Source organism: Taudactylus pleione, unplaced genomic scaffold (assembly GCF_031769625.1).
Source record: "Taudactylus pleione unplaced genomic scaffold, aTauple2 ptg001392l, whole genome shotgun sequence".
NCBI classification, from domain to species: domain Eukaryota; kingdom Metazoa; phylum Chordata; class Amphibia; order Anura; family Myobatrachidae; genus Taudactylus; species Taudactylus pleione.
In genome coordinates, this window is record NW_028285792.1 from 291,482 (window position 1) to 317,017 (window position 25,536).

Below are 25,536 nucleotides of genomic sequence, written 5' to 3' on the forward strand. Positions count from 1 at the left end.
GGGGTCCTCTTGTGTTACTGATGGGTAGTACATGTCATAGATCGGGGTCCTCTTGTGTTACTGATGGGTAGTACATGTCATAGGTCGGGGTCCTCTTGTGTTACTGATGGGTAATACATGTCATAGGTCGGGGTCCTCTTGTGTTACTGATGGGTAGTACATGTCATAGATCGGGGTCCTCTTGTGTTACTGATGGGTAATACGTGTCATAGATCGGGGCCCTCTTGTGTTACTGATGGGTAGTACATGTCATAGATCGGGGTCCTCTTGTGTTACTGATGGGTAGTACATGTCATAGGTCGGGGTCCTCTTGTGTTACTGATGGGTAGTACATGTCATAGGTCGGGGTCCTCTTGTGTTACTGATGGGTAGTACGTGTCATAGATCGGGGCCCTCTTGTGTAACTGATGGGTAATACATGTCATAGGTCGGGGTCCTCTTGTGTTACTGATGGATAGTACATGTCATAGGTCGGGGTCCTCTTGTGTTACTGATGGGTAATACATGTCATAGGTCGGGGTCCTCTTGTGTTACTGATGGGTAGTACATGTCATAGGTCGGGGTCCTCTTGTGTTACTGATGGGTAGTACATGTCATAGGTCGGGGTCCTCTTGTGTTACTGATGGGTAGTACATGTCATAGGTCGGGGTCCTCTTGTGTTACTGATGGGTAGTACATGTCATAGGTCGGGGTCCTTGTGTTACTGATGGGTAATACATGTCATAGATCGGGGCCCTCTTGTGTTACTGATGGGTAATACATGTCATAGATCGGGGCCCTCTTGTGTTACTGATGGGTAGTACATGTCATAGATCGGGGCCCTCTTGTGTTACTGATGGGTAGTACGTGTCATAGATCGGGGCCCTCTTGTGTTACTGATGGGTAATACGTGTCATAGGTCGGGGTCCTCTTGTGTTACTGATGGATAGTACATGTCATAGGTCGGGGTCCTCTTGTGTTACTGATGGGTAATACATGTCATAGGTCGGGGTCCTCTTGTGTTACTGATGGGTAGTACATGTCATAGATCGGGGTCCTCTTGTGTTACTGATGGGTAGTACATGTCATAGGTCGGGGTCCTCTTGTGTTACTGATGGGTAATACATGTCATAGGTCGGGGTCCTCTTGTGTTACTGATGGGTAGTACATGTCATAGATCGGGGTCCTCTTGTGTTACTGATGGGTAATACGTGTCATAGATCGGGGCCCTCTTGTGTTACTGATGGGTAGTACATGTCATAGATCGGGGTCCTCTTGTGTTACTGATGGGTAGTACATGTCATAGGTCGGGGTCCTCTTGTGTTACTGATGGGTAGTACATGTCATAGGTCGGGGTCCTCTTGTGTTACTGATGGGTAGTACGTGTCATAGATCGGGGCCCTCTTGTGTAACTGATGGGTAATACATGTCATAGGTCGGGGTCCTCTTGTGTTACTGATGGATAGTACATGTCATAGGTCGGGGTCCTCTTGTGTTACTGATGGGTAATACATGTCATAGGTCGGGGTCCTCTTGTGTTACTGATGGGTAGTACATGTCATAGGTCGGGGTCCTCTTGTGTTACTGATGGGTAGTACATGTCATAGGTCGGGGTCCTCTTGTGTTACTGATGGGTAGTACATGTCATAGGTCGGGGTCCTCTTGTGTTACTGATGGGTAGTACATGTCATAGGTCGGGGTCCTCTTGTGTTACTGAGCACCGGGGTTCTTCTTCCATTCCCATGTTTCTCAGCGCCTCCCCATTGAAGCTCATCATTTGGTAGCCAGGGTCCTCTGTCAGGTTCTCAGCCCCCAGGGACCGGTACAGGCTGATGGCTGGAAGGTTCCATTTCAGGACTGACAGGTGGATCTGGGCGCAGCTGGACTTTAGACCCTCCTGAAAAAAACCCAGCAGGATATAAGGACAGCATTAGATTGTTTGGAAGTCATTGAACCACATCTTTCGTTATCATTGCCAGTGGCGGTGTTTGCAAATTAGGGGGTGGAAACTGACTCAGCTGATATCTGTTTCTGTCCCTCCATTTTCATTTGCAAAAACATCCCCCATATCTTTCTATGGGGGCTGCACATTTTTGACATTTTCAGAGCACTGATCTTGGCCCCTATTGCTAATAGAGATGTGCATGGACCCTCGTGTTATGGTTTTGCTGTGTTGTTGTGTATTGGCAAAACCACCCTCAAGTGTTTCAGTTTGGAATTTTTTCAATTGATAAAAAACAGCTAAAATCATGTAATCTGGGCACCGCAGTGGTAGAAAGGATGGCAGTTTAATAAACTATACAATGCTACAGAATGTTTTCATTAGTCGGGAACTAATAGCCTAAAAGTTAATGCCTAGTAGAAGAATATATAATATATTACTATACATGTCTCCAAACAGAAAATCACAGGCCTCAGGCCAATACAGGTAAATGGAGATGGAGTAACATCCTAGCAGACTTTACACCAATACAGGAAGATGGGCAAAGCCTATAATGTAAAGTGATGCATGATGTAAGTATCCTGGGGATTATGTTGTATGTTAAAAAGGACATGCACAGGGGGGCGTGGCCTAGCTGCTGAACGTGGAGGAAGCAGGAGACAGGAGCTCCTGCTTTTTCTTAGCACAAATACAGTGCAATCCGGATCCCTTTTGGGGATTTTATACAACTGCCTTCTGCCCTGACACCCGCTTGTACCTCCGGATGTGGAGTGGTGCCCCTGGACTGCACCCCGACGCTCCCGCTTGTGAGGCCTACTGATCACACAGAAGCCGCGGCCTCAATTTGCGGGACTCCCCGGTGGCCTCATACGCGGCGCTTCCACGACCTCGAGGTGGATCTCAAGTGGGGCCATCTCCCTTCCCTGCCCGCCGAGTGGCCTACTCGGGTGTGACATCGGTGCTTCCCCGCACTGCTCCGGGGCTGCCTGCTCACCTCTGTTGGGAGCTTTCCTGTTGTTGCTCCGTTGGCGGCCGCCATTTTGGAGGACGGATTCCGGCTCTGTGAGCGCTGCATCCCTCTCTGCTATACCCGCGGTGAGTGACCTGTCAGCTGGCCTGGGGTCTATGCTCTCCCTCCTTTGCTGGGCTGGGTGTCTGAGTGCAGAGTGGGATCTCATAGTTCCTGAGGCATTTATAGCATACGCTTTTCACTGACCATAGCTAATTTGGAACATTCATCTGTTTTTTTGCTCTCTCAACTCTGCACCCTCTGTTTTACATTTGACTCTCCATCCTGTTACCACCTTGCTGTGAATAACCAACAATACTCTTTTTTTTTTCAATTCTGCATTTTTGCTATACATGGCTATGAGAGTATGTAATTTCTAATGGTCTCCAACAGTGACATTCTACTGCCATCGAGTGGCTAATGTGATATATTGCTTCAAAAGGAATTTCCTATACCCCAATATCCCCACATGGAAGTGATAATTTTCTAATGTGAATATTTTCCCACCACCACCGCAACTACACACCGCATAGCATATCCCCATTTTTCCAGAGATTACTTAGTTATAAGCTATTTTTTCAATTGGTCATATATCCAGTAAACATGGGGCCTAAGAAGACTCCTAAACCAGCTAAAGGTATCCCTCCGGTGAGTTTCTTCAAGACTGCATCTGCGACCACCCCACTGCCGAAAGACTCCGTACAATCTTCACGACCGCGAATGTCGCACGATAAATCTGCTGCTTCTCCTCCAGCTTCATCCACACATGCTCCCCCAGATGATGCTTCTATGGATGAACCTATCACTGTGAGGCGCATGCTGCAGCTCCTAGGTGATCTTAAGAAAGATATCACAGCCGAATTATCTTCTACTGTTGGGGAATTGAAGCATGATGTTGCTGAACTAGGTGGTCGTACGGACCTTCTCGAAAATAAGATGGGAGAAGTAGTCGCCTCCCACAATGACCTAATATCCGCTCATGAAACTACCCAAGCGGAACTCTCTGCACTTCGGGACAAAATGGCTGACCTTGAAGACAGGGCTCGCAGAAATAACCTTAAAATCCGTGGAATTCCGGAGTCGATACAGTTTTCGGAGCTTCCTGAGTTTGCTGTGACCCTATTCCAGAAACTAATCCCAGATATACCTTCTTCACAATTTTTCTATTAGACCGTATCCATCGTCTCCCTAAAGCTCGCAATGCCCCTGAAGCCTCTCCGTGAGACACTATTGTGAGGATGCACTATTTCCATGTGAAGGAGCGTTTACTTCGTATATCTAGAGAGGCTAGATCTTCTGATGTATTGGGCAACTTACAAATTTATGGAGATCTCTCCCCGGCTACATTAAATAAAAGAAGATCCTTCTCCAGCTTCACATCAGCTTTACGTCAAGCTCAAATCCAATATAGATGGGGGTTTCCATCTAAACTTATTGTCACTTACGATGGATCTGCAAAAGTGCTATGTTCCCCGGAAGACGGTATGAAGGCTTTGGACCTTTGGCGGATCTCATACACTACGAAATCTACTGAACATATTCCTACAATCAGTTCTGATTGGCTCTTAGCAGGCAAAAACGGTTGACTGTTTTACGATCTACATTTCTTTATCTTAATTTAATGCTTGCACCCATGTTTATGATGTCTCCTATATCGTGGTTGCTGGACATTTTATTGAAGTTTTCAGGTTTAGGCAGTTTTTTGAAACTCCAATTGTTTTTTCTATATGTTACACAGATTTAGATTATGATAACTATTTTCTACATTTTATTCATTTTAAATATTGATTGATATAAGGTGTTTATGCTCTAGTACCATTTTCTATGTCGATTATTGCTAAAATAGGCTTAATTTTTTTTTTGTTTTTCCTTATATCTTTTTAGTATTCGTTTTTTCAGATATATTTGGTGTGTGTTTTGCTATATTATTTTTGAGTGTTATTTGTTATATTGTTCCCAGGTGGTGGGAAACGTGTCACTACCCCCGTGGTTCTACCATTTTCGCCAGTCTGTTTAGTGGCCCTTATGACTCCCGCCGTGGAGTCATTTCTATTTATATTCTCTTCTATTTTATTTTCTTTTTCTTTTTTGACCCAATTTACAGGCTCTATATTGCTTGCCTTTTTTTGTATCTTTATGCCAATGTTGATCAACCCAGGACAGATAGGATGTTCTTTCTCTGGTTACGCGTGTTTTTAGATTTGTTAAAATGGTGAATCTTATGTCTATCAATGCTAAGGGCTTAAATTCCCCTCATAAACGTAAGATTGCCCTCCGCTATTTTAGAACTCACAAAATGGACGTAATAGCAATTCAGGAAACTCATTTTGCCAAGGATGCCTCTCCCGCTTTTTCTGACCCTCATTATTGGTATGGCTATTTTGCATCAGGTCCCACAAAGAAGAGGGGAGTGGCAATTCTTTTTCACCGCAACTGTAATTTTGTTTTAAAATCCCAAGTAGCAGACCCCTTGGGTAGATACCTTGTCTTGATGGGAGAGCTGGAGGGTAAAGCTGTTACTATAGCATCTGTATATGCCCCAAATACTGGTCAATTGTCATTTATCAGGAAATTTTTCAGAATTACCCAGAGGGTATGTTTGGGTCAGATTATCTTACTCGGCGATTTTAATTTAGTTCTAGACCCATGTATGGATAAATCGAATAACACAGGTGGTGGCATTGCTACTGACCCTACTGGTGTATCGGGGGCTTTTGGCCGAACGATTCTGGAGTATGGTCTGTATGATGTTTGGCGGGCAATGCACCCTACGACCCGTGATTACACCTTTCTCTCTCGTGTTCATGGATCATATTCCAGGATCGACCTTGCTCTTATAGATAAATGGTCCCTCCAACAGATTAGAGGTGCAAATATTCTCCCTATCACATGGTCTGATCATGCCCCTTTGACAATTATGTGGGATTGTAGTGTATCTCTCCCCTCTAGTAGACCATGGAGGTTCAATAATTTTCTTTTATCCTCTACTGAGGCGAGGAAGGCCATTCAGTCCGCCCTATCAGAATACTTTCAATATAATAAACCCACGGATACTACTCCCTTTAATTTTTGGTGCGCCTTTAAGGCTGTTCTTAGAGGATCAGCAATCCAAGTAGCATCTAGAATTAAGCGTCAAGAAGCTCAAAAACAAAAGGAAGTAGAAACTAGACTTCGGGACTTGGAAGACCTACATAAATCTGACCCCTCCAACTCTGTACTTTTCCAAAAAATCCTTAAAGTTAGAGAAGAATTAGAGATATACACTTTGAAAAAGATTAAATTCACAATTGATAGGATGAATCAAAGATTTTACGTGGATGGTAATAGGGCATCCCGACTTTTAGCCCGGAAGCTGAGAGGAGAAGAGGCTTGTGCTTCAGTTCGGGCCCTCCTATAATTGTTCTGGAGCCAAATTGACCAACCCACTAGACATTTCTAATGCCTTTGCAGAGTATTACTCACGCCTCTATAATTTGAAAGATGATGTACACACAGTTCAACCCACGTCAGAGACTATCTCTGCTTTTCTATCAGATCTTGCTCTACCCTCCCTTACTGAACAGTCACTAGTTTCTTTAAATACCCCCTGGACAGAGGGAGAGATGAGAAATGCCATGAAATCCTTGAAACGTGATAAAGCACCTGGACCTGAAGGCTTCTCTAACAATTTCTATATGGAGTTTCAATCGGACCTTATTCCGGCGCTGATGGGGGTGTTTGAGGCGGGGACCAATTCAGGCTCATTTCTTCCTGAGATGCTTGAAGCTCGAATTATAACTATCCTTACACCGGGCAAAGACCCCACCCATGCCCAAAATTATAGGCCCATAGCTCTATTAAACACTGATATTAAATTATATGCGAAAATGGTAGCCAACAGACTAAATCCGTTACTCCCTGATTTGATTAACCCAGATCAGGTTGGTTTTGTGTTGGGCCGACAAGCTCCAGATAACACATGAAGAGCCTTAAATGTCATTGAACATTTTTCACAGGTCGGGGACCCGCTTCTGGCACTTTCATTAGATGCCGAGAAAGCCTTTGATAGGCTGCACTGGGGATTCATGAAGGCTGTACTCTCCAAATTTGGTCTTACAGGATGGTTCTTAGATGCCATTCTTGCACTTTATAGTGCCCCTGGAGCACGTGTGTGTTGCAATGGTTTCTTATCCTCTTTGTTCCCTATAAGCAATGGTACCAGACAGGGCTGTCCTTTATCCCCCTTGATTTTAGTTTTAGCAATAGAACCTTTAAAAGAATATATCCGCACTTCCTCCATTCTTCATGGCCCTCTTATAAACGGGTCACATCATAGAATTTGTCTTTTTGCGGACGATGTCCTTTTGTAACACATCCGGAAACCTCTTTCAAATTTACAACAGCTGCTTAATAGTTATTCTGCGGCCTCATATTATAAATTAAATACATCTAAAACGGAAGTATTAGCAATAAATGTCCCACCCCAGCTTCTGTTTTCTCTTAAATCTCGTTATAATTACAATTGGCAAACAGTCTCTCCGCTATCTTGGTATTTCTTTATCAGCTAAAGAAGACACTCTCCTTGAATTTAATTATGGCCCCTTATTGAACCAATTTGTTATTTACACAAAAGATTGGATGAACCACGAGGTTTCCTGGATGGGCAGAATGGCGGCCGTCAAGATGACTCTTCTCCCCAAACTTATGTATTTATTTAGATCAATTCCCAGGACACTCCCTCTCTCATGGCTAAATAGATTTAATGCAGTGCTGAATAAATATATCTGGAATAATAAGAGAGCCAGGATTGCTAAGACATATCTGATGATGTCCAGATCATCAGGGGGTTTGACTTATCCCAATTTAGCACTTTATCAAACAGCATGTCTGATCGATCAACTTAGTGACTGGTCAAATGTTCTCAATCCTAAACCTTGGTTAAGTTGGAAAGCGATATGTTAGGCAAATTCCACCTCTGTGATTTACTTTGGGTCCCACCCAGCTCTAGAAAGTCCTTAAAAATATGTCTACAGCTACATTAGCTTCTTTAAAAGCATGGGATAGTCTATCTACCCTCCTACAATTTAACCTGCCATCTTTACATCTCTCTGTTCAGGGCCTCTCACAATTAATTCCAAATTTAACTTTATCCTCTTGGCACCCCAAAGGTATTCGTACCCTTCATGATTTTTTTTTATAAATAACACTTTCCTTTCTTTTGCCCAATTACAAGCTAGGTTCTCTATTCCTTCTAGAGATTTTTACAAATTTCTCCAAATCAGACATTGGGTTCAATCTTTCCCACATTTAGTAGGGTTGACTGGTACGATCCCTTCTAATGTTTGTTCACATATATTCTCAATTTCCCGCAAAGGGGGTATATCTTTTTGGTATTCTTTAATTCTAACAGCGGAAGAACCAGCCAAGATACCAGCTATTATTAAATGGGAAAATCATTTAAATATATGTTTAGACTAGGGATGTGCAGGCTCGGTTCTACTCGGTTCCGTTCGGTTCTTTTTACCGGATCTTATTGGGTTTCAGCTGTCACGAGTTTTGGATAGCCAATAAGATTCGGTAAAAAGAACCGAACGGAACCGAGTAGAACCGAGCCTGCACATCCCTAGTTTAGACCCACATGTATGGTCCCAATTATTTTTTTCTGTATTCAAAATGTCTAGATGTATCTCTCATATCGAAATGTATATGAAACTATTCTATCATATTTATCTGACCCCAGACAGACTACACAAAATTTGGCCTTCCCAATCTAGTCTATGTTGGCGTTCATGTGGTCAATTGGGTGAGATTCTCCATATTTTCTGGAGTTGCCCTGCTATACGTCCCCTCTGGCTAGAGGTAGAAGTCTTGATTTTGGAGGTTACTGGTTTGCGGCTGTCTTTGTCCCCAGCCACTGCTCTTTTACATATATTTCAGGAAGACGTTCCAGTTAACCATAGGTATTTTATCGGACATGTACTTATTGCTACTAGGGCAGCCATAACTCAATTCTGATTAAAGACTAAATTAAATCATAGTTTTTTTATGGAAACGCTGAATTGTCCATATTCTCCCTCTACTAATTCACCAATGATAAAGTGGTTCAGTTGGCATGAGTTAAATATGGGGGGCTCATCCCTCACAGTAAACACGGGTTGATACTCCAGGGTTCTGTTATGTTCTTTATTTTGATTTGACTGTTGCAGTTGTGAAGAGGTCTTTGTTATTAGTATTTATTATCTTTTATCTTTACATTATATTATACCAAATATAAAATATCAATGTTTTATCTGTAATTTTCTTCTTTTTATTTGTTATCTTATTGCCTGTACCCCCCACTCCTTTATCTTTTTCTTTTCTTTTTTTTTTTTTTATTTTCTGTACCCCTTTTTTTTCTCTTTTTATTTGGAAAAAAAATCTAACAAAATATTCAATAAAAATTAATGTTAAATTGTGCATGTCCTTTTTTTTTTTTAACAAACCAAGCACTTCAGCAACAAGGACCGCCACTTTTGTGGCTGAGGCGCTTAATTTGTTTGGACCCCCACAAAAAAAAACAACATTTTGGTGCTTTGGTTAAACTAACCTAACAATGGGCTTAAGACTAACAGTGTTAATATATTGCTGTTGTATATTATCATCATCCTCATCACCACACAATACAAGCTCAGCATCACTGCAATCCAACTGTACAGTCTCTGGGCCTGATTCAGTAATGCAAGGAGCTTTGCAGTTCCATCCTTGCAGATATGGTAATGCAGCAGGAGGCATCACACCTACTACTGGATTACTTATCCAAGCTGTGTTGTCCAATGCAGCATTGGATAATCTGTGGTAACTTCGGCCGGCTAAGTGACCCATGGGCTCAGACAAGACAGCCGCCAGAGATGACAGGAAGAGGCCAAGAAATCTCCATCAGCCAACAGAGATCCTTGTCTGTTCCCTCTCCCCCAACAGCAGCGATGCACCTCTGTTTGGGAAACGGAGGCCATCGCTGCTCCCTCCTGCTCCCAAACAGCAGCCGACTGTCAATCTATGATAGTCTGCTGCAGGACCCATACTGCAAATGCGAAGATTCCAGACCATATAATAAGGGACTCTGGGCCTGATTCAGACCCGCTCGCAATTGCTATGCGCTAGCAAGCGGGTCTATGGCCAGGCAGTGCGCACGCACGAGCCCTGGAGCGAGCAACAAATCACTCACTCCGGCACTCGCATCTGGCCAAACTGAGGCGTTCCCGAAGCAATGCCTGACATTTGGGGCGGCCCCACTGACATCACCAGAGATGTCAGTGGTGCCGGAAGCTCACTGGGGCTTGCGGGAATGAGACCCTACCACAAGGGTCTTGTTGCAAGCCCGATGGTCACGATGGTCGTGACCATCGCGACCATCACCTGGCCGCTCGCATAAGCTGTGGGTGGTCACAGGAGGCTGAAACAACAACACAAAAAACCCCTGATTCAGAGCGAGCGCTCTGAAAGAGCGTCCGACTATGAATCAGGGCCTCTGTTTGTACAAGTCGACAAAGTTCTTCCTCATAGAATTTGTAGTTCATTTTACTAAACATCAGTTTTCCACTCTTTTTAGAATGATCTTCCTATGCCGATCGCTCACAAAGTTCCCGACTGGGCTAATCATTCTTTCCGAGTACACTGAAGAGTGGGCAGCATGCTGTTAGTACATCATAGCTAGATTGGACATGGGGCTCTGAATTTCCCTTTTTCCTTTCAGTATTCAAAGGGACTGAATGACATGCTAATTTGTACATTTTCATTAAAATAATCCTCCACCATTCTATTGATGCTTACTGTGTCAAATTGAGTCATGGTAAAGGTGCCAGTAATTGTTGGCAATTTTTTTAAGCCTGGTCAGATGTCATAATGTTCTTTATCTGTGGTGCGCTGAATTGACTCATCATTATCTCCAGTGGGTCACTTGGAAAAGGTCAGTTTTTTTCCTGACAGGAACATTTGCAAGAGAAACTGAAGCAGGAGATGTCGTCATGCCACTTGAGCTGAAAACATGCTCACAAGAAGCTCTTTGCATCTCTTAAGATCTGTGTTAGTTGGAAAGAAAGGCATTACATATGACTTCTTAGTGTCATCTCCTACTTCAGCTTCTCTAGCTGATTTTCCAGTAGTTTAATTAAGGGTATGACCTGACTAGCAGTGTCTGAACTCAATCTTGCTTCAGTTGATGGAATGACAAATTGAACTATTCTTGCAGCTGCTGCTGCAATATTTTACATGCGGTTGCTGAATGAAGAGAATGGCCAGAAATTTTCTATGCCACAGACAGCATCTTCTGCATGTACCTTTAATTTTTTAAGAATTCTGAACCACCAATTTTAATGTGTGAGCAAATTATGGAACGTGTTCAAGTTCACCCAGTTATAATGCTAGTAGAATGTTACTTGCTGTGACCGGGTGGCTTCCAGCCCGGACAACCAATCACAGATTGGTGTTTCGATCCCCACTTGGACCATGGGGTATCACGGATTCCCACTTACCATCAGTGACAGCCTGTCACTGACTCCACCCACTGCGCTGTGGGTGTAACTATGCTGCCACCACCAAACTCTACCATCAGTGTTTGGAACCGCTTCTTAGGTACACTCAGGCTCTACACCTGGAACTGCTTCTGCTGCGTATGCGTTTCACTAGCTGCAGCCACGGCTGTTCCCACCTGATCCCTGATCCCTGGAAATGGACCAGGTCTGCATGGTAGCGGGCAGAGGGCTTGAACTTGGAGACACTGAGCTCTTACCCAGAACAGCCGGAGAACGGAATGGCATTTGGCCAATTCTGTTGGTCGCAGGATTGAGGTAATTGAAGTTAGGCAAGATGTTTATTGCTCAAAGTCTTAAAAAAGACTCAGCCTTCCGAATGAAGGGGTACATCGCATACAGGAATCTTATCAGCAGTTCTTCTCCTCAAAGAATTTTTACCAGGCACGAAGACTTCTTTTATGCTACTCCAATACACATTACCACAGGGGGTAAGTCCGCCCTGGGTTCCTGTTAGCCAATCAGGCTATCTCACAAAACATAAATAAATACGTCTTACATTTCACAGAAATTAAATCAATTTCCTTGATAACACCCAAAAACATTTGGTTTCCTAAGCACAATCTGAGTTAGCATTTACTGTTGCTGAAAAGGTAAATATAATGCAAATTTCTATTGCATTCGTCTCTTCACATGTCTATGACTAAACCAGTTTGGGCTTTCTGAGTCTTACACCTTCTAAGTTCTTACACAACATAGAAGCTCCCTAACCACAAACAACTTGTCTTTTACCAAACTTGCTTTGTATTGTACATAGAGACACACAGGAGACCTCTGCATTGCATATCAATGAAAGTCCTGTAAACGAAGGTTTGGTCACTACGTCAGGATAATTAACATGTCACTAGGAGGTGAGAATATCTCATAACCATTTGACTTAAATGTTACAGCCTTCTAAAACAAAACAACTTATACATTCCTTATAAGTGCATAGGCTAAACATTTATAAGTACATTTCCACAACTGCGCACAGCACATTGAATGACATGTTCAAACACATTACGTATACATTCGCAGTACGTGGCGCACTGCGCCTAGAGGTCCTTTTAAAAATGGTGCAGCGGCATGCAGTTTAATCACGTGTGGTTGGCCTCTGGCCACACTTGCATTATCAGAAATTACAAATCCTGAGGATGGCGTTAGAGGGGTAAGTCCTGAGGATGGCGTTAGAGGGGTAAGTCATTTTGCTATCACATCCCTGAGTTTTTCCAACAGATTGCCACTGGTATGCCTCTTAGTGAAGCCAGTGATACAGAGAGTAGTGATGTGTGTTTAGATACTGCTGCTGTGGCTGAAGGTGATACACCCACCCAGTGTGCTGTCACAGTCATGTAATTGTTCGTTTAACCAGTACCGCTTGTCCACATAGCTGAGGCTACGTGAAGTGGGTACAATGGCATTTTGTATATAAAGAATAACTTATTCTTTAATATCCCTGTACAGCCAAGGAATTGCTATTCTGGTAAAAAGGAATTGAGATGGAATTTGGAAGCAGGGAGACAGGACCTCAACTAATCTGCTGAAACCAGATGGATTGATGGTGGATTTTGGATGCAGATCTAATGTTAGCATAGCCATCATGGCTTCAGTGATCCGCTGTGCAACAGGAGGGTGGCTGTCCAACTTGGTTCCTCTTGCAAATGATTGTTTCACAGTCAATTATTTTGTGAACTACTAATCTTCTTATTGGTCCCCTTCTGTGATGAAATTCACCCCCAGCAGCAGCAGTGGAGGAGTCAGGTAGACTTTGCATATTGGATGCAGGAGAACTATCTGTGATCATTAATGAGGATATTGATGATGTAGGTGTTGGTGGTGGAGATTGCATGTGCTGGGATCCATCCATTCTGCTGGTAGCTTGCTGTTATTTTACAGGATCTTCTTATTGCCCAACACATTCATCATCAACATCCTGTGTCAGATACACAAATATCCCCCTCGTCCTGTTGCACTTCCACAGTAGCATCCTCAATTTCTACCGTAGCCACCACTTTTTGTACCGCACCTCAATAATGGTAAATGCCAGCTATAATTTGCACTGCCGCATTTCGGGTCGAGGCGGTATTTTCACACTATAACCGCGTGGTAAATATGTCCCTTCATGCTAAAAACTCTTTCTGACATGTACTTACCTTAGCGACTTTTCTCATTAGTAGCCGCCCAATGCCCCGTCCTGTCAGAGAGAAAGGACAGTAGGTCAGCATCTGCATATTGCTGATATTAGAGTGGTTAGCAGAGACTTATTGGGCCTACTGTACATGCAAAAGTCTGTGAGATATGGGCAGGGGTGAGTTACAGGTGGCAGCGAGATACAGACAGCAGTTTGATAAAGGCAGCAGCAAGGTATGGGTAGGGGTGAGTAACAGGTGGCAGTGAGATACAGGCAGCAGCTAGATACATGCAAGGGCAGGTAACAGGTGCGATCAGATACAAATAAGGGCAGGGGCGAGATACAGGCAGCAGAGAGATACAGGCAGCAATGAGATGCAGGCAGAAGCCAGATACAGGCAGCAGCGAGTAACAGGCAGCAGCAAGATGCAGGCAGGCGTGAGATATAGGCAGGGTCAAAATACAGGCAGCAGCGAGATACAGGCAGTGGCGAGATACGGATCGTATTTATGACATCGGACTATTGTGTGCGCCATTGCCACTGCGCCAACCTCTGAATTAAGCCCAGTGTGAGGTGTGAATGCAGTTGGCTATTAATTGAATCCCTTCCATTTAGTAAATAAGTGACATATGACCATTCCCATCCCCAGAAGATGTTACTGACCTCTGAATTGGGGGGAGACATACAGGTCCTCTAGGTGTAGGGTTCGGCCCGTCCAGCTACTGTAACTGTTGGCAAATAGGGCATATCCAGCGAAGGGGACGCCTGGCAGGGGGCAGAGACAGGATATTGAGCAACGAGTCTTAGACACTAATCCTCTTAGAAAGACGGAAGAGTCCATAAACAAGGTTTCCGTCCGGGACCATGGACCTCTTACACACTCAGTATAAAGGTTTCCATCTGGTACCATGGACCTCTTACACACTCAGTATAAAGGTTTCCATCTGGTACCATGGACCTCTTACACACTCATTACAAAGGTTTCCATCCGGTACCATGGACCTCTTACACACTCAGTATAAAGGTTTCCATCCAGGACCATGGACCTCTTACACACTCACTACAAAGGTTTCCATCTGGTACCATGGACCTCTTACACACTCATTACAAAGGTTTCCATCCGACCCCATGGACCGCTTACACATTCACTACAAAGGTTTCCATCCAGGACCATGGACCTCTTACACACTCACTACAAAGGTTTCCATCGGGGACCATGGATCTCTTACACACTCACTACAAAGGTTTCCTTCTGGTACCATGGACCTCTTACACATTCACTACAAAGGTTTCCATCTGGTACCATGGACCTCTTACACATTCACTACAAAGGTTTCCATCCGGGACCATGGACCTCTTACACATTCACTACAAAGGTTTCCATCTGGGACGATGAACCTCTTACACATTCACTACAATGGTTTCCATCTGGGACCATGGACCTCTTACACATTCACTACAAAGGTTTCCACCCTGGACCATGAACCTCTTACACACTCACTACAAAGGTTTCCATCCGGTACCATGGACCTCTTACACATTCACTACAAAGGTTTCCATCCGGGACCATGGACCTCTTACACACTCATTACAAAGGTTTCCATCCGGGACCATGGACCTCTTACACACTCATTACAAAGGTTTCCATCCGGGACCATGGAACTCTTACACACTTACTACAAAGGTTACCATCCAGGACCATGGACCTCTTACACACTCACTACAAAGGTTTCCATCGGGGACCATGGATCTCTTACACACTCACTAGTAAAGGTTTCCATCTGGTACCATGGACCTCTTACACATTCACTACAAAGGTTTCCATCCGGTACCATGGACCTCTTACACATTCACTACAAAGGTTTCCATCCGGGACCATGGACCTCTTACACACTCATTACAAAGGTTTCCATCCGGGACCATGGACCTCTTACACACTCATTACAAAGGTTTCCATCCAGGACCATGGAACTCTTACACACTTACTACAAAGGTTACCATCCAGGACCATGGACCTCTTACACACTCACTACAAAGGTTTCCATCGGGGACCATGGATCTCTTACACACTCACTACAAAGGTTTCCATCTGGTACCATGGACCTCTTACACATTCACTACAAAGGTTTCCATCTGGTACCATGGACCTCTTACACATTCACTACAAAGGTTTCCATCCGGGACCATGGACCTCTTACACATTCACTACAAAGGTTTCCATCTGGGACGATGAACCTCTTACACATTCACTACAATGGTTTCCATCTGGGACCATGGACCTCTTACACATTCACTACAAAGGTTTCCACCCTGGACCATGAACCTCTTACACACTCACTACAAAGGTTTCCATCCGGTACCATGGACCTCTTACACATTCACTACAAAGGTTTCCATCCGGGACCATGGACCTCTTACACACTCATTACAAAGGTTTCCATCCGGGACCATGGACCTCTTACACACTCATTACAAAGGTTTCCATCCAGGACCATGGAACTCTTACACACTTACTACAAAGGTTACCATCCAGGACCATGGACCTCTTACACACTCACTACAAAGGTTTCCATCCGGGACCATGGACCTCTTACACACTCACTAGAAAGGTTTCCATCCGGGACCATGGACCTCTTATACATTCACTACAAAGATTTGCATCCGGGACCATGGACCTCTTACACACTCACTACAAAGGTATCCGATGATCAGGCAAATCTCTGGGGGTCACTTACTAAGTCACAGTAATTATTGGTAAAATCATAAGAAGTTGCAAAGGTTTATCATCAGACTCACCCATTCATATATTAATCCAAATGCTTATAAAGCATACCAGAAACATTCACTGGGGGCGACGAAGTTGTGGACACATTTGCTATCGCAGCTGCTAACATGGTAGCAGCTGTGATAGCTGTGATATGGCGTCACGCCTCCTGCGTACATTACTGAGCGGAACTGCGTTCAAGGAAGTAGCATTGGATAATCTGCGATCCCATCGGGTGGCTAAGTGACCCATTGGTTCACACAAGCTGGCTGCCAAAGATGCACAAAAGAGACCAAGAAATCTCTGTCAGCCTGATGGAAATCCTGGCCTCTTCACTCCCTCCCAACGGTGGCAACACACCTCCATTTTGGGAAAAGGAGGCTGTCGCAGCTCCTTCCACCAGAAATGGCAGCAGACACTCAATCGCTGACAGTCTGCTTGCGGGATTGCAGACCCATTCTGCACATACGCAGAAAGGGTTCTGCACATGCACATATTCCCAATAATTGGGAATCTACGGTCAGCGCTAATTCAGGCCCAATATACGTCTGTCATCCATGTGTGTCCCAATTTTAAAAACTGAACTGTTATTCTTGATTCACATGAGCCTTACATGCCAAAATACCCCATTCACATATTGATCCATAAACTTGACCCCTGCACCCACTAAACCTCTGACATGATCTACATCACCCACTAACCCTCCAACATACTCTAAATTACCAACATGATCTATATCACCCACTAACCCTCCACCATGATCTATATCACCAACTAACCCTCCAACATTATCTATATCACCCACTAACCCTCCAACATGATCTATATCACCCACTAACCCTCCAACATGATCTATATCTCCCACTAACCCTCCAACATGATCTATATCACCCACTAACCCTCCAACATGGTCTAAATCTCCCACTAACCCTCCAACATGATCTATATCACCCACTAACCTCCAACATGGTCTATATCACCCACTGACCCTCCAACATGATCTATATCACCCACTGACCCTAAAATGATCTATATCACCCACTAACCCTCCAACATGATTTATAACACCCACTAACCCTCCAACATGATTTATATCACCCACTAACCCTCCAACATGATCTATATCTCCCACTAACCCTCCAACATGATCTATATCACCAAGGAACCCTCCAACATAATCTATAGCACCCAATAATCCTCCAACATAATCTATATCACCCACTTACCATCCAACATGATCTATATCACCCACTAACCCTCCAACATGCTCTATATCACCCACTAACCCTCCAACATGCTCTATATCACCCACTTACCCTCCAACATGCTCTATATCACCCACTTACCCTCCAACATGATCTACATCACCAACTAACCCTCCCACATGTTCTATATCACCCAGTTACCCTCCAACATGCTCTATGTCACCCCCTAACCCTGCAACATGTTCTTTATCTGGGGGGGCAGACAGACAGGAGTCACAGAGGAGAGAGTGAGTGAGTGAGTAGCATAGAGTGGTGGGTCAGGATGAGTCCTGCAGCCATTCTATCTACAGTACTAACCTTCCAACATGATCCCTTCACATGTTAATACTCCAGTATGTTCAATTCTTGCCACTGAACCACCAACTTGACGCCTTCTAGTCATTGACCCTCCAACATTATTTCTTAAATCATCAGTTCCTCTATTTTGATCTTTTTCCCCATCTTACCAGCCCTGTCACCTAGTGAGCCTCTAACTTGAACCTAACATTGACCTTTCAGCATGACCTTGACAAAAGCATGTAGGGAGTAATTATAAGGCGAGAAACTGCATGAGGGTAGTATGTATATTTACTAATGAAGGACCGAGTTGGTAGGGTCTAAATAATGTGAGGGATCACATGGGTGCAACTTCATCAAGGCCTTTCTTCACTAATCCTAACCCACCTCATGCTCTTTCCTCCCTATCTTCCCCTTCTGTGTCACGCCTGCCTGTCTGCCTCTCCCCTTCTGTGTCACGCCTGCCTGTCTGCCTCTCCCCTTCTGTGTCACGCCTGCCTGTCTGCCCCTCCCCTTCTGTGTCACGCCTGTCTGCCTCTCCCTTAATGTGTCACGCCTGCCTGTCTGCCCCTCCCCTTCTGTGTCACGCCTGTCTGCCTCTCCCCTAATGTGTCACGCCTGCCTGTCTGCCCCTCCCCTTCTGTGTCACGCCTGTCTGCCTCTCCCCTTCTGTGTCACGCCTGTCTGTCTGCCCCTCCCCTTCTGTGTCACGCCTGTCTGTCTGCCCCTCCCCTTCTGTGTCACGCCTATCTGTCTGCCCCTCCCCTTCTGTGTCACGCTTGTCTGTCTGCCCCTCCCCTTCTGTGTCACCCATCTGTCTGCCCCTCCCCTTCTGTGTCACCCATCTGTCTGCCTCTCCCCTTCTGTGTCACGCCTGTCTGTCTGCCCCTCCCCTTCTGTGTCACGCCTGTCTGTCTTCCCTCCCCTTCTGTGTCACGCCTGTCTGTCTGCCCCTCCCCTTCTGTGTCACTCCCGTCTGTCTGCCCCTCCCCTTCTGTGTCACTCCCGTCTGTCTGCCCCTCCCCTTCTGTGTCACGCCTGTCTGTCTTCCCTCCCCTTCTGTGTCACGCCTGTCTGTCTGCCCCTCCCCTTCTGTGTCACGCCTGTCTGTCTGCCCCTCCCCTTCTGTGTCACGCCTGTCTGCCCCTCCCCTTCTGTGTCACTCCCGTCTGTCTGCCCCTCCCCTTAGAATGTAAGCTCTCACGAGCAGGGACCTCTTCCCCCATGTGCTTCTCTATACATTTTCTTCTACTCCTTACTCCCCATTATGGCACCTAACACGTCTCTGCCAACTCCCGGCTGCTTATTGTGAGTGTAATAATCACTATTGCAGCAATGTATATAAATCGTGTCCTTGTCCTGCACTGTAATGTACTGTAATGTACTGTAAGTTACTGGTTTCTTGTTCACCTATTAGTTCTATGTACTATGTAAGGCGCTGCGCAACACTTGTGGCGCCATATAAATAAAGGATAATAATAATAATAACTAACCAATGCTGTGACCTGAGCACAAAGACAGCAAACACAGAATCATGTCTTTAATGTTCTCCTATTTTTGGATGTATGGCATAGAATGCTGATCCTATATTGTGTATGATTAATAGCAGTGATTACGATTTATGTAATTATTATAATGTTAGGACTTTTATAGGCCTGATGGACAGCGATGATAGATAAGGAGGCAGACTGACCGAGATAGACATTATTAGTACATAGACACAGTGACCCAGAGACTCCTCCACTCACCTGCCTCACTTCTTTCATTCTCAGGCAGCTCAGCCACTAAACAGCGAAACCACGGCGTGTCCCCAAATCCATCTCTGTGTAGTTCTGTGGTAAAGAGAGAACCGGTCATATTTCCATCTCAATATCACATTCTCTGTCACTGGTTACATCCTCCCCATTCTCCTATGGGCTTCTAATCGTAAGGAGATGTGAGAGGGATCCAATCAGATCCCTCCCAGCACCCCCTGCAGCGTGCGCGTCCTTTTGCGCATACACAGGAGGACGCCAGAGAGACTTCTGGGTCATAGAGTCGGAAGTCCCTCACTCGCAAAGGACAACTCTTCTCCAGAGAGCTGTCCTTTGCGTTTCTCTTCATGCATACCGACGTAATTAACGCCGGCATGCACGCGAATGGTGGCGGATGCATCGCATGCAAATTGCTATGGGTCATGCATCCCGCTCTCGGTCACCGAGCCCCTAATCCTGGGCCGCCCTTTTGTATGATGTATAAATCCAGAGTCTCCTGCTGGCCATTATATTGTACGAGTACAGGCAACACCCCGCATGGAATGACCCTCTCCCCAGTATATGGTGTAAACAGCATTGAAGTTTTATTTCATTTGACATTTATAAAATGACGTTTGTACTCTTGCTGTGACATAACAGAGACTGCTGATCCTGTGTCCAGCTCCATTTCAATAGTTTGTCCATTTACTCACGGAGTGACCCAAATTGCTCGTATGTCGCCACCTTTTACTGCAAACGCTTCCAAGCTGCCCAGATCATTGTCACTGTCTGAGTCCTCCTTGTGGTCTCAGGGTGATATTCCTGCGACTGGCAAACCCGTCTAATATGCCCTTTTATGTCACATTTCCTACACAGGTCATGTTCTCTGGGTGACTGTGTACCTGCAGCACAGCGGTAGCGTACATCTAACGGGGCGCCATGTGCGTGCCAAGGTGTTGTTGGTGCCACCATTTTGTGAGCTTGAGATGCTGACTTCCCTCCTATCTGCGATTCCATAACATCCTCAGCTGCAGCTCCTATAGACAGCGTCACCTGTACTGCGCGTTTACACGTCAGATCTGTCTCTGTTAATAAAGGTTATTGTACAATCTCGCTAGAGATCTCACACCGGACGGTCTCTCAGGGCATCATTCAGGCCATCTCCAAACTGACAGAACTCCGATGGTCTTTTTAGTTCTGCCACATACGCAGCCACTGTCTCCCCGTCCTCCAGGTTCTGTTTATGGAACCTGAACCATTCTGCTATCAGGAGAGGCTCTGGGGACAGACGCTCTTGTAAAATCAGCCTTCTCCCCCTGCGTCCTGAAGTTACGCAACTGCGCCCTGAGATCTCCTTACCTTCCTCCGTTAGCTTTATAAAATGTGTTATTTTCTCATATTCAGCCAATTCCTGTAAATAAAGATGTGAAGTTAATATCTCTTTATTAGCTGATTAACAATCAAAAGCATTATCAGTGTATACTCAGTATTATTATACAGAGCTGTGTGATCATTATCAGTGTATACTCAGTATTATTATACAGAGCGGTGTGATCATTATCAGTGTATACTCAGTATTATTATACAGAGCGGTATGACCATTATCAGTGTATACTCAGTATTATTATACAGAGCTGTGTGATCATTATCAGTGTATACTCAGTATTATTATACAGAGCGGTGTGACCATTATCAGTGTATACTCAGTATTATTATACATAGCAGTGTGACCATTATCAGTGTATACTCAGTATTATTATACAGAGCAGTGTGACCATTATCAGTGTATACACAGTATTATTATACAGAGCGGTGTGACCATTATCAGTGTATACTCAGTATTATTATACAGAGCGGTGTGACCATTATCAGTGTATACTCAGTATTATTATACAGAGCAGTGTGATCATTATCAGTGTATACTCAGTATTATTATACAGAGCGGTGTGATCATTATCAGTGTATACTCAGTATTATTATACAGAGCAGTGTGATCATTATCAGTGTATACTCAGTATTATTATACAGAGCAGTGTGATCATTATCAGTGTATACTCAGTATTATTATACAGAGCAGTGTGATCATTATCAGTGTATACTCAGTATTATTATACATAGCAGTGTGACCATTATCAGTGTATACTCAGTATTATTATACAGATCGGTGTGACCATTATCAGTGTATACTCAGTATTATTATACAGAGCGGTGTGACCATTATCAGTGTATACTCAGTATTATTATACAGAGCGGTGTGACCATTATCAGTGTATACTCAGTATTATTATACAGAGCGGTGTGATCATTATCAGTGTATAGTCAGTATTATTATACAGAGCAGTGTGACCATTATCAGTGTATACTCAGTATTATTATACAGAGCAGTGTGACCATTATCAGTGTATACTCAGTATTATTATACAGGGCAGTGTGACCATTATCAGCGTATACTCAGTATTATTATACAGAGCGGTGTGACCATTATCAGCGTATACTCAGTATTATTATACAGAGCAGTGTGACCATTATCACTGTATACTCAGTATTATTATACAGAAAGGTGTGACCATTATCAGCGTATACTCAGTATTATTATACAGAGCGGTGTGATCATTATCAGTGTATACTCAGTATTATTATACAGAGCAGTGTGACCATTATCACTGTATACTCAGTATTATTATACAGAGCGGTGTGATCATTATCAGTGTATACTCAGTATTATTATACAGAGCAGTGTGACCATTATCAGCGTATACTCAGTATTATTATACAGAGCGGTGTGACCATTATCAGTGTATACTCAGTATTATTATACAGAGCAGTGTGACCATTATCAGTGTATATATCAGTGTATACTCAGTATTATTATACAGAGCGGTGTAGCCATTATCAGTGTATACTCAGTATTATTATACAGAGCGGTGTGACCATTATCAGCGTATACTCAGTATTATTATACAGAGCGGTGTGACCATTATCAGTGTATACTCAGTATTATTATACAGAGCTGTGTGACCATTATCAGTATATAGTCAGTATTATTATACAGAGCAGTGTGACCATTATCAGTGTATACTCAGTATTATTATACAGAGCTGTGTGACCATTATCAGTGTATACTCAGTATTATTATACAGAGCGGTGTGACCATTATCAGTGTATACTCAGTATTATTATACAGAGCGGTGTGACCATTATCAGCGTATACTCAGTATTATTATACAGAGCAGTGTGACCATTATCAGTGTATACTCAGTATTATTATACAGAGCAGTGTGACCATTATCAGTGTATACTCAGTATTATTATACAGAGCGGTGTGACCATTATCAGTGTATACTCAGTATTATTATACAGAGCTGTGTGACCATTATCAGTGTATACTCAGTATTATTATACAGAGCGGTGTGACCATTATCAGTGTATACTCAGTATTATTATACAGAGCAGTGTGACCATTATCAGTGTATACTCAGTATTATTATACAGAGCGGTGTGACCATTATCAGTGTATAGTCAGTATTATTATACAGAGCGGTGTGACCATTATCAGTGTATACTCAGTATTATTATACAGAGCAGTGTGACCATTATCAGTGTATACTCAGTATTATTATACAGAGCGGTGTGACCATTATCAGTGTATAGTCAGTATTATTATACAGAGCGCTGTGACCATTATCAGTGTATACTCAGTATTATTATACAGAGCGGTGTGATCATTATCAGTGTATACTCAGTATTATTATACAGAGCGGTGTGACCATTATCAGTGTATAGTCAGTATTATTATACAGAGCGCTGTGACCATTATCAGCGTATATTCAGTATTATTATACAGAGGGTGTGACCATTATCAGTGTATACTCAGTATTATTATACAGAGGGTGTGACCATTATCAGTGTATACTCAGTATTATTATACAGAGCGGTGTGATCATTATCAGTGTATACTCAGTATTATTATACAGAGCAGTGTGACCATTATCAGTCTATACTCAGTATTATTATACAGAGCAGTGTGACCATTATCAGTGTATACTCAGTATTATTATACAGAGGGTGTGACCATTATCAGTGTATACTCAGTATTATTATACAGAGCGGTGTGATCATTATCAGTGTATACTCAGTATTATTATACAGAGCGGTGTGACCATTATCAGTGTATAGTCAGTATTATTATACAGAGCGGTGTGACCATTATCAGTGTATACTCAGTATTATTATACAGAGCAGTGTGACCATTATCAGTGTATACTCAGTATTATTATACAGAGCGGTGTGACCATTATCAGTGTATACTCAGTATTATTATACAGAGCGGTGTGACCATTATCAGTGTATACTCAGTATTATTATACAGAGCAGTGTGACCATTATCAGTGTATACTCAGTATTATTATACAGAGCAGTGTGACCATTATCAGTGTATACTCAGTATTATTATACAGAGCAGTGTGACCATTATCAGTGTATACTCAGTATTATTATACAGAGCAGTGTGACCATTATCAGTGTATACTCAGTATTATTATACAGAGCGGTGTGACCATTATCAGTGTATAATCAGTATTATTATACAGAGCGGTGTGACCATTATCAGCGTATACTCAGTATTATTATACAGAGCAGTGTGACCATTATCAGTGTATACTCAGTATTATTATACAGAGCAGTGTGACCATTATCAGTGTATACTCAGTATTATTATACAGAGCTGTGTGACCATTATCAGTGTATACTCAGTATTATTATACAGAGCAGTGTGACCATTATCAGCGTATACTCAGTATTATTATACAGAGCGGTGTGACCATTATCAGTGTATACTCAGTATTATTATACAGAGCAGTGTGACCATTATCAGTGTATACTCAGTATTATTATACAGAGGGTGTGACCATTATCAGTATATACTCAGTATTATTATACAGAGCAGTGTGACCATTATCAGTGTATACTCAGTATTATTATACAGTGCAGTGTGATCATTATCAGTGTATACTCAGTATTATTATACAGTGCAGTGTGATCATTATCAGTGTATACTCAGTATTATTATACAGAGCAGTGTGACCATTATCAGCGTATACTCAGTATTATTATACAGAGCGGTGTGACCATTATCAGTGTATACTCAGTATTATTATACAGAGCGGTGTGACCATTATCAGTGTATACTCAGTATTATTATACAGAGCGGTGTGACCATTATCAGTGTATACTCAGTATTATTATACAGAGCGGTGTGACCATTATCAGTGTATACTCAGTATTATTATACAGAGCAGTGTGACCATTATCAGTGTATACTCAGTATTATTATACAGAGCGGTGTGATCATTATCAGTGTATACTCAGTATTATTATACAGAGCGGTGTGATCATTATCAGTATATAGTCAGTATTATTATACAGAGCGGTGTGACCATTATCAGTGTATACTCAGTATTATTATACAGAGCGGTGTGACCATTATCAGTGTATAATCAGTATTATTATACAGAGCGGTGTGACCATTATCAGTGTATACTCAGTATTATTATACAGAGCGGTGTGACCATTATCAGTGTATACTCAGTATTATTATACAGAGCAGTGTGACCATTATCAGTGTATACTCAGTATTATTATACAGAGCGGTGTGATCATTATCAGTGTATACTCAGTATTATTATACAGAGCAGTGTGACCATTATCAGTGTATATTCAGTATTATTATACAGAGCGGTGTGACCATTATCAGTGTATATTCAGTATTATTATACAGAGCGGTGTGACCATTATCAGTGTATACTCAGTATTATTATACAGAGCAGTGTGATCAATATCAGTGTATACTCAGTATTATTATACAGAGGGTGTGACCATTATCAGTGTATACTCAGTATTATTATACAGAGCAG

The 25,536-nt window shown here is 43.1% G+C and overlaps 1 protein-coding gene across 1 annotated transcript in view; it reads right to left on the reverse strand.

Moving 5' to 3' along the window:
- Positions 1-1,621: 1,621 nt before the first annotated feature.
- Positions 1,622-25,536, reverse strand: part of LOC148442758 (thialysine N-epsilon-acetyltransferase-like) — a 105,136-nt gene continuing 81,221 nt past the window's right edge. Inside the window, exons 3-7 of the mRNA XM_088463518.1 lie at positions 20,984-21,035; positions 19,640-19,723; positions 14,250-14,351; positions 13,609-13,649; positions 1,622-1,876 (exon numbers count right to left, since the gene is read on the reverse strand). Of these exons, the coding sequence (XP_088319644.1) occupies positions 1,667-1,876; positions 13,609-13,649; positions 14,250-14,351; positions 19,640-19,723; positions 20,984-21,035 (489 nt within the window). The 3' untranslated portion in view covers positions 1,622-1,666. The remainder of the gene's footprint in view (positions 1,877-13,608; positions 13,650-14,249; positions 14,352-19,639; positions 19,724-20,983; positions 21,036-25,536) is intronic.